The sequence below is a fragment of the Cebidichthys violaceus genome, unplaced genomic scaffold (assembly GCF_023349555.1).
Source record: "Cebidichthys violaceus isolate CVI_PGR_0920_01 unplaced genomic scaffold, fCebVio1.0.p SCAF_2, whole genome shotgun sequence".
Taxonomy (NCBI): domain Eukaryota; kingdom Metazoa; phylum Chordata; class Actinopteri; order Perciformes; family Stichaeidae; genus Cebidichthys; species Cebidichthys violaceus.
The window spans coordinates 12,889,765-12,903,566 of record NW_027176372.1 but is presented as its reverse complement, the minus strand read 5'-3'; the positions used below and the strand labels follow the sequence as shown (position 1 = coordinate 12,903,566).

General features: G+C 39.9%; 1 protein-coding gene across 5 annotated transcripts in view; it reads right to left on the bottom strand.

Moving 5' to 3' along the window:
- Positions 1-13,802, bottom strand: part of pdlim7 (PDZ and LIM domain 7) — a 31,737-nt gene that overhangs the window by 12,027 nt on the left and 5,908 nt on the right. For 3 of the 5 annotated variants that reach the window (XM_068714508.1, XM_068714509.1, XM_068714506.1), the window contains exons 3-5: positions 9,762-9,913; positions 4,012-4,039; positions 2,902-3,098 (exon numbers count right to left, since the gene is read on the bottom strand). In XM_068714508.1, coding sequence (XP_068570609.1) covers positions 2,902-3,098; positions 4,012-4,039; positions 9,762-9,913 — 377 coding nt within the window. Of the gene's footprint in view, positions 1-12; positions 55-493; positions 511-2,901; positions 3,099-4,011; positions 4,040-9,761; positions 9,914-13,802 lie in introns of all 5 variants that reach the window. The other 2 variants (XM_068714511.1, XM_068714510.1) reach the window with 1 other exon arrangement.

Sequence of the window (13,802 nt, the reverse complement as noted above, 5' to 3'; positions counted from 1 at the left end):
GATGCCTCTTACTTGTACTCTTGGCACACATCACTATAGAAAGTCGCTTCACCCCTGTGGAATAGACCAAAGTTGAAATTGTATAAAGATGTCAGAGGAGAGACAGACAATAGGAGACATTAACATAAATAGAGATTTTGATGAGTTAAGAGCTTTTAAATATATATATATATATATATATATATATATATATATATATATATATATATATATATATATATATATATATATATATATATATATATATATATATATATATATATATATATATATATATATATATATATATATAATAATAATAATAATAATAATAATAAAAAAAAAGGCTCACTACCAGTAAATGTATATAACAGAAAAAGGTTGCAAGCACACTAAGAGAGGTCACAAGACAAAAAGGAGTGGAATTATTATGTGCGAGTGTGAATGGCAATTTAAAAAGGCAAACGAGCAAACATTTTGTCTGGACTGTTCATGAAAATAGAAATATACTAACTTGTCAGAAGCTTCCATCTGTAGCGTTTAAAGAAAAGAGGAAAACAGAGAAAGATCAGAGTTCAGCTTTAAGTTAAACTGAAGAAAAAGCAGAACATGTCAATACTGTCTGTGCCACCATGGGTTGTACATAACAGAAAACCAAAAACGCTGCAAAATGCAAAAAAAACGTGCAAGAGGTGCCACAAGACATGCCGTTATTGTCAACAAGCTCGGAGAGAAAGACAGCATTGTTTGTCTGTCAAATCATCTATTGTCCCCCTGACCCGAAATGACTGGCACCACATTTTTGCCAAACACTCATCTCACCCATGCGCACAAATGCTTTACAGAGTTATGTAAATGGATGTAGCATTTGGCCAAAAAAGAAAAGAAAAGAAAAACCCCTTCGCCTGATTCATGAGCCACTGAAGTTAGTCTAATTTCTCTTGTGCTCTGAAGCCCCTCCACAACGAGAAATGCCACAGCAGTGACGCTTCATGATGTCAGGGTAAGCTCTGCACAAACATCATCACACAAAACCTGTTTGAATGCGACAGGCCTAGACACATTAGACATATGCTGTTTGCATCGAACTGTTTACTGTCTGGAGAAATCCAACAATGTCTTCATCAGAAGAGGGCTGACAGTTATAATTAAACTCTAATCTTCTCAAAAAAGGCCGGAGGAACGGGTTTAGGCCATCTACAGAGGAACTTCACAAAAATGTGAGCGCTCTCGACAGCAAGCAAGTGTGGCTGCTTAAATAATCGAGCACCAGGGCAGTAAAAGCTGCTGAGAACTCAGCAGAATTTATGAGTGAGGCTAAATACAGCCGACGGGCCACATCTCACCAATGGCTGCAGTCAGATCATGCTACGACTACCATGATCCAAATCCCAGGAACCAGACTGTCCTATCCTCAAAGACTATCTCACGCCACACTGCCACTTTCTGGATCATCTAAAATGCATTTTGGTCCATTCCTGGAATCCTAGAATCTGAGAACTGGTCAAAAAAAAAACTGGAGAATTTTGACATTTATTTTGTGTAATTATAGAAGCAAGAGTTTGGTCATTGGAGGAGTCATTTTTAATACACAGCTGAGACGATAGCTGCATTACAGCTCTGAAACCAAGTCACTGTTCTTTTCAATAATTTACCAGCAAAAAGATCAGAAGCCAAATTGATCAATAAAGTTTTCAAGGCGAGACTGAAGATTCGCTTTTCCAACACAGATCAGACTTTTACTGGAGGGAGAAGATGTGAGAAGGCTCCACTTTAAGAGTTGGTTGAGCAGCTTTTACTTGAGAAAGCAAGATGCACCATAATCAAGACTTCCCAACATAATGCTAAATTAACTATGTAATCAAATGTATTATCAGGAGGAATGACTAATGACTAATGATGATGTTTTACAAAGAAAAACCAAAGTGACAAAGCGATAAATATGTCAAACAACACAGCTTCTAAGCTGAGAAATACAGCACTTGAAAATTAATTATATTTCTTTTCAGCATACTACTGACCGTAGACGCAAGATACAAGTAACAATCACAATCAATCAATAACCCATCTGTTGAAATAGCAAATCAGTTTGAAAAGGTGGATCGATTTGCAAGAAATTATACATTCCTCAAAAGTCTTACTTTTTAGTATTTGTCTATCCCTCTCACTTACACATATAGTGAGGATGACAGGAACATAAGGAAAAGATGGAGAAAAAAAAAAAATCAATAGTACAAAAATAGATCATAACTTCTACAGTGGCAAAAACAACCAAAGAAAAAAATTAATTGATTTTACAAGGCCATAAAAGTGTGACTGATTATATCGACACATCCTTCACTAATCTCTGTAAAACAGGTTTTGTCAACCGATAAATTCCTTTTAGCTGAGAAAACCAGCTTGAGTTGCAAATGTCAGCTAAATATCCCCTGCTATGCTAACGAAGCGTTTGCTTTCAGCTGTATGATAAAGGCCAACAGGATCATTGAGGTCTGTTTTGACAAGAGCTGACAACCTCCTCCCTTTCCCCCAAATCATTCTATGGCCTGAGTCTATCTATGATACAATCTGCGATGGCAGCTTATTACTGCTGGTGTCTTAAGCAACTGCATACGTTTATACACAAGTCATCATATGCTTGGTATCTTGTTTGTCACATTATTGGCAGAAAGTGGAATAATTAAGTAGATCTCAGCAGTGAGTCAGCATACTGTTTATATTTTCTGGAATGCATCTTAAAATCTGTGACATAAATTTGGCAATAGACTTACGTAAATTGTTAACATAATGTCGTTTGGAAATCCTGAAGGAGTTATTTTCTCCTTAGCGTAAAACCAGAATAATGAGACATCAGAAATACCATTAAAACCACATTAGTCACATTGTGGTTCCAAAGGGAATAGTGTTTATTTATCCACCTACCCATTCTGTGGCTGCTGCATACTGGCACGGCCCTGTGAGCTTGTGGTGTTAAGTTTAGGGGAGTAGGCCACAGGTTTAATAGCAGGTCCTGAGTTGGCACTACCACCACCTGCTGTAAATGGCCTCGCCATCTTGTTAATGGTTGTGCTGGGGGCAAAGGAGTACTTTGGCTGCACAGAAGCCGGAGCAAGTGAGTCCTATGAGGGCGTGGGAGAGGGAGACAATGCAGCACAGCACACAACATGCGGTTAGACATTTTTGACACACAATGAAAAGGTCCTTCTGCTGTTGCACAATCCCAAGCTTTATATTAAGAAAGCTTCCAGCGCAGCCCAATTTTTTTTTCATTGCAAATTATTACTCCCGGGCTGTAGGATCAGCTCTGTCAAAGCCTGCAGGCTTTTCTCTGTGCACGGAAGAAGTGCTTAAGAAGTGTGAACACAGACATTTTATTTGTGTTGGCAGTCTGCCACGGACCGGCCAAAGTAATCTGCTACTGCTGGTAAAAGGAAAATGCTCAAAGTGAGAAATTGTCATATTTGACTGACGTGTCTCACTAATGAGATTCCCCACTGAGCATTATGCTCGGACTGCAAAAGAACACCCACTAAAATGGAGCACTGACTTTGTGAAGAGTATTTTGTCCCTGCTGTTTTGCTAAAAATATCGTGCAGCACAAAGCAGTTCATGACACCATTGTACCATACACGTTATCAGTTGGGCAAGTAGCTCTTAATTCGATAGTGAAACTATTTGCATCAGTATTACACTGGCTTCAGGGATTGTGCAAGGCATCACAAAATAACCCGCAGGAAACTCCAAAAGCAATATTCACAACACTCCATTCAGCAAACAACTAATTTAGCAACTCAGTGATGCTTCGCTAATGCACAGTGCATGGACTCTGTGAGAGCTCGACAGGTGACTCGAGTGAATCAGATGAATTTAAACACAAAGTGACATAACACACTATTGAAGCCAATTGTGAGCAATGATTAAAGGAAGTTTCCAATTCAATCAATGTCACTGTAGTCCTGTAGCAGACCATGCCAAAGCATCAGAGTGTTCATGCAGAGGTGAGCTCAATGTTTCAGACAGATGTAGTCTTACCTTCTGGTCTCCACCCGCTTTGAAAGCTCTGTGAAAAGAAGAGACACTTACAATAAACTCACATTTAAGTCACAATCACGCAAACTGTAATTTAATAAATCACACAAGTCTGCAATGTTTCAGTCAAAAGGAAAAGTTTAGTTTGAGACAATGACAATGTTGAATCTCCTGAACAATTTATGAGGATGTTATTTGAACTAAAAAACACCTCATGACGACTTATACTGCAACACTTTTGAAACAAAACTAGTATTAGACAGTTTACTAAATCAAAATTACAATGACAAAACCTGGGCTATAATAAATTAGTCTGATTACACAGATCGAAATATCCACCTCATATTGCACAAAGACTAATTGTTGGACTCACACAACATTGTAAGCAGCTTAGAGAGTGACTTTAGTTTTCAATTTAAATTTTTTACTGAAAGAGACTTATTGTTGTAGTTTTGGCCATCCTTCCCATTAGTTAAGACAACATTCTAACAACAAGCTTAATGGCTTAAATAGGGAGTTGCAGGAACCCTGCTTGAGACTGTTTTAATAGGGATATTGAAAACAAGTGATCAGACAGGTTTTAAACGGGACCAGTTCAACCCACTTATCCAAACCACTCACAGATGCAAGAATAAAAGAGAATGCACTCAAAATAATTATCCAATGCATCATAAAACTACATGAGCACACATGTACGACTGAACCAAGAAGTATCCCTACTGTTGGATTCAGGATGTTTACAGTTCGGTTGTAAGTTCACTTTTGTGTTCATATCTTTACATGTGGTTTGGATAATTGGGTTAAAAACTGGACTTGTTTGCTTATAATGCCTGTGTTTGTGATGCCCCATGGACCCCACTGCAATGCTGTCTCAAACTGAGTCCCCTTACGCCCATATGTCAACAATTAACCTAAACTGCAAAGATGGTACAGCGATAGAAATGATGGGAGAAAAGAACCAGGTTGTAAAAACAATGTTTTTTTCTCTAAACAACAAAACGTCACTACATTTCACCTAGTCTTTAACCGTCTGCAGATTCACCCACCCAGTTAACAATGCTGCACATGCCACAGTGTAGTACGCTTCCCTACTCTAATCCCAGGATTCACATTGCTGCGGTGCCTTTGCTGACTGGAGGAGGCGGTTCATTAAAATATCTTAACACAGGAAACATGTAGGCACCTAGCTTTGTATTGCTGCTGGCTCCTGAAATAACTAAACATAAAACATAAACCACTACCATCCTCTGCCCAATGTTTGCGTGCTACACAAAGCTCCCACAGGGTTAAGCAAGAATGAACCAGCCCTCATTGTTTCGGGCTACAGTCATACACGCACACAAAACAATGGACAGCGCTTCCTGTGACAATGAGAAATGAATAACCACTCAACACTGCCTGCTCAACACTGATAGAGTAACGTTGAAGACAGGATGACAACGGGGCTGTATAGATGGAGGGTGAGAGGAGCGAAGGGAAGGCATACCGTCATGTCTGTGCGTGTCACACTTCTGGGAGACAAATCAATGTGACAGTCGTAGCGCTTCAGCTCGCCTTAACCCACAATTTGATGAGTCACACTTAAAAGCAGGGACATAAGGACCGTCTATGACAGCCGCTACTTACTGTATTCATTTTGGCAAACTGGACTTAAATGAACAAATGTGGAGGTGATTAAGTCACCATTTCATGGAATTTTGCTTAGCCCAAGTTTGACCTGTACTGAAACTAAATATGCACACTATGAGCTCATTTCCTGCCTCATTTCATTTCTAAATCTCCCATGATACTGTAATTAACTTTGCACACATCACCGACAAAACTCAAACCACAAACCTCGAGGCCGATCCTTGACATTGAAATACGGACCCTGTGAGTCCCTGTAGCTGCTCCATGATCTCCTTTCTTTGAAGCTGAAAATCTATTGCCCATATTTTTTTGATTCCACTTCCTATAAAAAGCCCCTGGATAAAGCCTCAACCTTCCCCATAAAAATGACACCAAATGATCATTGGTGTTGAACAAAATGAGGCACTAAACCAAACAATAGACCATATCTCATCACCGTGCGGCTGTCCTCCTCGCTTCACATAAAAGAAACTGTGGATTGCAGCCAAGATACGAAATAAATAAAACTGACAATAGCTCTCTGAGAAGTGTTTCAGAAAAACAATATTTGTCTTACAATACAATAATAGGAAAAGGCGAGATGAAGAGAGCAGACCGGGGAGTCATGGGTAGTGGAAGAATGTGAGATGTTTACAATAGCTGGCCTCCACATGGAGATGAGAAATAGAGGAGGGAAACCACCGAATGCAGCACAAGTATGGTGAAGTAAACCTGTGGCTGATCACAGGCCTATCGAAGCATTACACCAGTCCCTGTGGGATAACGGCTGAAGAAGAAAACCTCGCTTTCATTAGATGGGCTTGTGTATTAAAATGCAAAACAATATTTGCTGCCATTACGGCCCCGTTTTAAAAAATATTTCCCACACAAAGCCACAGGTTTTGGTATGCAACACATATCACACTTCAGCACCCCAATTTCATCTTCCTTCACGAGAGAAATCCTTACAAGAATACAAATAAATAAACCTCTAACCCACAGAGAAATAACTACAGCAAGCTTTCAGTGTAATGAAGTTTGCTATGATAACACACAAAAGATGATTTGTTCTAAGGCATTCAAAATGAGTTTACATAATTCACATTCAGGTTTTGGCATAGCATACCCGCCTAAAACAGCAAGGAAGCAGGCCTCGTAGAATCATCTCATCACAGGTTAAAAATGTGTTAGATGGTGTTATCTTAACAAGATGTCATTAATCATCAAAGTCTGAGTTTGAGTTCTGAGCGTCTGTTAGACAGACGCATCATCTTGCTCAAGTAGAACGACTGATCCATCCCTCTGCAGAGAGCACTTTCTTTAACTCATCGCCTCACCACAAAAGCCAACAAGATTCTCCCCGTCACTTTTCTAACTCTCCTCTACTTTCAAACTCTGAAAAACCCCACCCATGTCTCTACTGCTCTCTCTCCTTCACACACTCCTTTTAAGGCATTTAGTGTTCGCTGTGACGTCTTTCTGCAGGAAAAAAAAAAAACATGCAACATCAGCAATGTGTCTTCTTGGCTGTATGAAATACATGAATTGCAGCTCTTTGATAGCAAAGAGGCCAATCTTTTATAAACACCCCTACCAGATACAGTAACTCTCGTTATCTTTGGGCATAATAATAACCTGCTGCAATATTTATGAAACGACATATTGCATACAAGATTGCAGTAGTAGTAACACTCTACAAAGCCCCAACTCAAAATCTGCCTTTGATCCCCCAATTTTAACAATCTCTGTATTGCTCTACCTCCAACCACCTCTCCCTCTCTTCTTATTCATTTTTCCTCCAGTATTCAGAGAAAAATAAAATCAGAATTTCCGGGATTAAAGTCATACATTTACGAGAAAAAAACCTCTGTGTTTTTTTCTCGTAAATTTGCCGCTTTATTCTCAAAGAATATAAAATTTGCAAGATTATTAAATCATAAATTTCCAAGATAAAAAAAAAAAAGATCGGAAAGATGGGGGAGTGCAATACCAAGTCAATGCGAAATAGTGAGGGAGTTTGTTATGGTAGCACTACACTTTGCAATGTTGGATCAACCTCGTCACACCACAGATGCCTACCCTAAACACTGCGAGCCGCCGAGTGCAAAATATGTTATGTTGTGACGGACTCTCCATCCATCCATTCGTTCTTATCTCCGGATGGCAGGAGCAGCAGGTTAAACAGAGTATTAAAGACCTCCCTCTCACCAGCAAACTCTCAGGACATAATTCACCATAATCTGTGGTTCAACACAAGCAGTTATGTTATGTACCTTTTCTGTGTTCATTTCCCTTCACACTGACTGTGACAGTTGGGTACAGTCCTTTAAAAGCATCAATGTGTAACTTTGGTAACAGTGTGTTTTAATATGAAAGAAATGTGTATGCATCTTTCAGGACCTTTACCTCACTCAGAGGCAATCCTTACTATAATAACAATACTTTGAAAGCAACAAAATTCAGACATTACAATCTCGTAAATTTCACCTAATTTGCCTCTTTAATCTTTGAGAATATCAGAGTTTTTGTCTAGTAAGTTTTTTCTCTCCAAATACTACCCTCCTCTCCCGGCCAAGTAATATTATTTTTTCCAACAATTGCCCGAAGACAGTTGTACTTCTCACCTTTCTCAATCTATTCTTTTCAAAATAAAGTGATAAACTAGCTTAATCTTTGCTCCTTTTTTTCTTTAGCAGTTTGGCAGAACACAACATATCTGTGCTCAACATTCGTTTTGTATTAGGACTGCAACTAACTTTCATTATAGATACATATGGAGATTATTGACTTGATAAATAGTTTTGGTTATAAAACATTTATAGAAATAGTTGCCAAATCATTTTCTGTTGAATGACTAATGAATTAATAGACTAATCAATGGAGCTCTTTAATATATTACTAAGAAATAACAATGCCCAAACATTAACTTTTAAACCCACTGGATTAAGTGATCTGTGCAGAGACATCCATGTTGTATGAATGTGAGATGAGCCAATGAACAATGTGCAGCAAATATACCCCATGATCTCTACATCTCACACTATTAGTTTATGCGCTGGCTGTTTTCTTCTGGAGGGTCACATACAATGACCTGTGGCTGCTTTGACTCTCAGCAAACTCAACAGTCGAGTCCCTTGGCAGGCAACAACAAAATTAACTCGATGTGAAAATAGCGGTGTTACAGCGGGGATCACAACCTCTTTACTTTATGATTTTCTGATACTCATAAGTAGTCTCATGACAGCAGCAAAGCTCATCATGGTTACGTTCCAGCCTTTCGTGGGAGGGAAATCTTTTTCTTATAATTAAGATTCTGATGAAACATTTGGCCTGTACTCTCCAGTAAGGGATTTCTGGCAGGAGTTATGTGAGCAGGTTTGAGTACTGCCTTTTTGTTAGTTATCCAGTGCTAATTAAAATAAGTCAAGCTAAATTAAAAGAAGAAGATTTTCTGGCACACACTCAACAACCAAGTGTTTTAATCTGAAGAAAGAGTTTCTCTAGTTTCATTATAAAGCTGAGGCACAAAGTAAGGTACTTGCTCCTCTGAAAATGGTTTATTTCAACCAAACAAAGTGCATCACGGTGTATCCGCCTGACAACATTTGGCATGCATATCTGCTGCTAAGTGCAGACTACTAACCCCTGATCTAGCTTCTTTTGAATTTTAAAAGGACAGAATATTGATGCAATACTAAAATAGAAATAATTCTGAGCATGTACCTCACAATCCTCTTGTTGCTTTAATAAATGATAATGTTGAGAGGTTTCAACCAACATCAACATACATATTGATGGATCATAATCAGAATTCTGTGCAAAATACCTAAATCCTGGGAATTTTTGTTTTGTACAAAGTGTAATTGTCCACCTTCATTATCTCTGAGCTAAAATGCATTATATTTAGCAGGAGTGCTCTGCACCTGTCTTATGAATGAGGTTGCAATTGCATAATGCATTCAGTAAGTTTGTTTCTGCTAGGCCATGCCAGCAAGACACTTCGATGCCATCATGGTATTTCACCTCTCCAAAGAATGAAGGAGAATTCACACGTTGTGGTGTTTTATGCCGATGTGTTAAAGAGATAAGATGGAGGGTGTGATCATGGAGTTCTTTGTCTCATAGCGCATTGCCAGATGACTTACTTGCTGAGGGTGAGGGTGAGGGAGTCTGTTGCTGCTCTGATCTTGTTCTGTGCCTCCACATGGGTCATGTCTTCTGCATTAGTGTCACTGATGGACACCACCCAGTCTCCTACGCCGACACCAGCCTGAACCGCCTTACCGCCCGGGGTCAGCTGGAAAAAAGAAGAAACACGACACAGAAACCAGGTGGAAGTTAGAGGTACTAGGTCTTCACAGGAGAGGACAGTTATGTGGATGAAAACATGTCCTCATGGAAGTGCACCAGTAGGAGCTATAATAAAAAAAACATACTGCTACTGGTCCTAGAATTGGCCAAATACAAACATACCATGAACTTAACAATTCTGCAATATCTGTATCCAACTTGTATGTCGTTCTTTCGAGGATGGCATTTTTTCTTTGTTATCACAGTGGTCATGTCTCAAAAAGAAAACATTTAGAGTGAAAAAAGTACTTAAATATCAGTCTGACTTCACTAACTGCTATAATCTTACACATATCAGTAGTTCAAAGCAAAATCCGGGAAATGTAAACACGTTCAGTCGACTCTGCTACAATGTCTGTTAACGACACTTAATAATCAGCTCAGGGAGTCTGTGTGTCTGGGCGGCCGAGATATTTCACTCAACACTATCGGGAACAGGCATTATAGGTCATCATGATGTCATCAGTCATCAGTGTATGATTCGCTGCAGATGGGACTATGAAAGGAACTCCTGATAGCTGCAGACAAGGACCATATGTTACAAATAGTCACATCATTTACTGGAACAACCCATCTAGACAGACAGGTAAGTCACTGACAAAACAACGACATCATCCTCTCGTCACCCAGACATATTTAGTCAGAGCACAAGGCCAGAGTCTTGTTAAGAGAAAAGAGGAAGAGGAAGAACTTGACAGTCTATATGGGTAGTAATGGTTTTCTACACAGCGGTTCTAGAGGACATGGCAGACAGTGAAGTTTAATATACAGAGCAGAGATGCCACATCGTGTTTAGTAAGGGCTTAGTCAGCTTGCCCATGCAGCTTAATGAAACTTGAGACGTGTCAAAGTCTCAGATAACTGGAGTACAAAGTGTTCAGCATCAGATAAGTAAGCGAGTGTCAGGATTTCTGGCAAAAAAAAAAAATAACCTATTAGGATTACTCTGATGTCATGGATCCCTGCAAATGTTAGCTCATCAAAAGCTCAGAGGACTCAGCAGTTCAATCAATAGTTTTCTGCCATGTTCAGCTAAGCTATCACACTTGCCACTTTGATTCCGAACATTAAACATAAACACTTGTGTGAGCAGGGAGGTAATATGCTCCGTAAACTGACGACAGGCTCAGGCTAAGATACAACTCCGCTCCCCACAAAGACAACGAAGTTAAAGCCTGCCTTGATTTAAAAGACGCCAAAGCTAAAACTAAATAAGGAAGAAATGCAATCCACTGGGGCAATCCAAGCTATATTTATTCTATAGCAAAGTTCAAACATCTCTTTAATTGGCTTTGATTTGCACTCACTGGAAGCAATTAGAGGGGTTAAGAAAGAAATCATTTCTCCAGTTTAGGAATACTTAAAAGAGTTTGAACAGCATACACTTGAGGAAAAACAACTATGACATGGGCACCAGTGACATGTCCTGAAAAGGGGGCACAGCCTGGCACTACAGAGAGCCGCAGACCCCTTTCTACTACTATACTGGATTTTAAATCTTGAGTAGAAACATTTGAACAAAACAAATCTTTTATTAGCATTTAACAACAAAAACACCATGAGCCTTAGCCACAAAAGCACTGTCAAAGCCTCAAGGGAGCTGTAGTTGTTTAATTCTAACAAAATCTGTTAAATTAAAGAGGTTTTAAAATGTTACTAGCCAGTGCAGTAATAGATACCCCTGTAGTGTAGACAATGAACAGAAAAAAACATCATTGTGCGTCATCTTCTCAGAAAAGAAATTAAAAAAGGCTCTTTATGAGAATCAAATTGAGCAATGAAATTAATTGCAAGCCAACCCTGACATAGGTTAGGAATATGGGTCTGTGCAAAGAGTAAAAGTTATTCTATTTATATAAAACAGCATGGGAAATACAGACAGGTGAAGAACTAAAGATAAACTATGAATAAATGAGGAATGCAAATGTTTCCATACAGAGCCCAAGGGGTCACAGAAAGTTTTGATGAATATGAATATAATAGAGTTAGTAGAGTTTCAAAGACTTGGATGTTCTATACCAAGGAGCACTGAAGCTGCTCTGGAGGGTTGTGGTGGCCCAACCCCTTACTCATTTTATGCTGGTTTTGCATTCCATTTGTTATCCATCTGAATGTTCTCGAAAATGACATACCACCATCGAACATTTACCAAAAAAAAAGCTGAGGTCTAAATGTAAAAGGTGGGACAAAGAGGTTAAAAAGAAGAGTGATACAGATTGTAGGTTGTATTTGTGCGTGCATGTGTGTCTGTGTGAGCCGAGTTACTGATGGACACAGACACCTGCTCCTGGCTCAGGTTCAGTGCGCAGCTGCTCCCTCACTTGAGAAGGCAGCAGTTAAAGTTGCTGCGCTCAGACCTTCGGATGGTAGAGGGGCGAATGGAAACCCTACACCCCTCCAGCAGTTTGTCAATATGACGAAGGACAGTGGAAAACATGTTCCTGAAGGCAACGCGCTGCACTCTACCTTACAGCAACCGGGGATGCAACATGATGGATGAGAACGTCATGGCGCAGCGATAGCACAAAGATGGCTTTTGATTTGGCCGATTCCTCTGACACAAGTTATAAACGAGATGCAGACTCATCTGGCCATAAACTATTTTTGTGCAAATTTGATTGTAGCTCAATTCACACCAACGGCATGACGTTTGTGCAACTGAAAGTATTCGCAAACACGGGGGGCTAGCCTCATGGTTAGTACTTTTTTGGCAGAGCACAGGAGCGGGGCTGTTTTGGTCGGCTATCGAATTTCAAAGCATGAGCCAACGTCTCAAAATACAACATCTTGTATTCACCTTTGAAGTGCTTCCCTTGACATGGTCAGTCAGAGCCTCATACTCGCTCTTGTTTTTTGGTTGAACTTTACTAAAGTTGATCTAGAACTGCAGATATACTGGCCGTGTAACTCTGCACCGGCTAACTTTTATTCTTTCCACGGCTATTTGGGGGCCGAGAGACAGTCTGTCCTTACATCACTCGCACAGCACAGCTGATGCAAGGCCATAAATATCCCTCTGAGAAATGGAAAACCAAACCTGCAAGTATGTGGTCCCACTGAAACGGCTGCAGTGGAACACCTAGCACTAAGTCACCTTAAAACGCCACTGCATTGATCACAACACAACACATCCAACGAGCGACACAAGAAATGCCCCCCCGTGGGCGATCTATCAGTAAGTACTGAATTATTAATTCACCCTCTAACAAGGCCTCTCTTCCCAGAGTTTGTATTTGTATGAGAAAGGGAGAGTGTTTAAAGAGTATACAAGTGATAAAGCAACAGATGGTCTACCAGCCACACACACACACACACACACACACACACACACACACACACACACACACACACACACACACACACACACACACACACACACACACACACACACACACACACACACACACACACACACGGCAATAAAAGACTGTGACACATCCAGCTGTGGTGGTGGAGGGATGACTTGACATCATCTACAATTTCCTCCTAACATTTGATTTTCGTGTTGTGGCATGCGTTTGTAGAAAGAAACCAGATGGTGCTCAGGAGGCTCGGTTATGGTATCATAATGTTTATGGAATTGGGATGGCACGAGATCTGGGACAGATATAGAAACTCCTCAGAGGAGTTAGGGCTGCTGTAGATTAGGGCAGACACAATTGAAACGGCAATGAAACGGTTTTACGATGACATCTTGCCTCCTAAAGTTTAGGCCTCTCCTTTTGAAATAAGGACGTTGGGGCAGACATGTGGAGAGAGATGTAATTTGACTTAAGTATACCTCAGACTTCTCATGGTCGAGAGAAATTCAAGGAGAAAAAAAAAAAAAAGTTGCC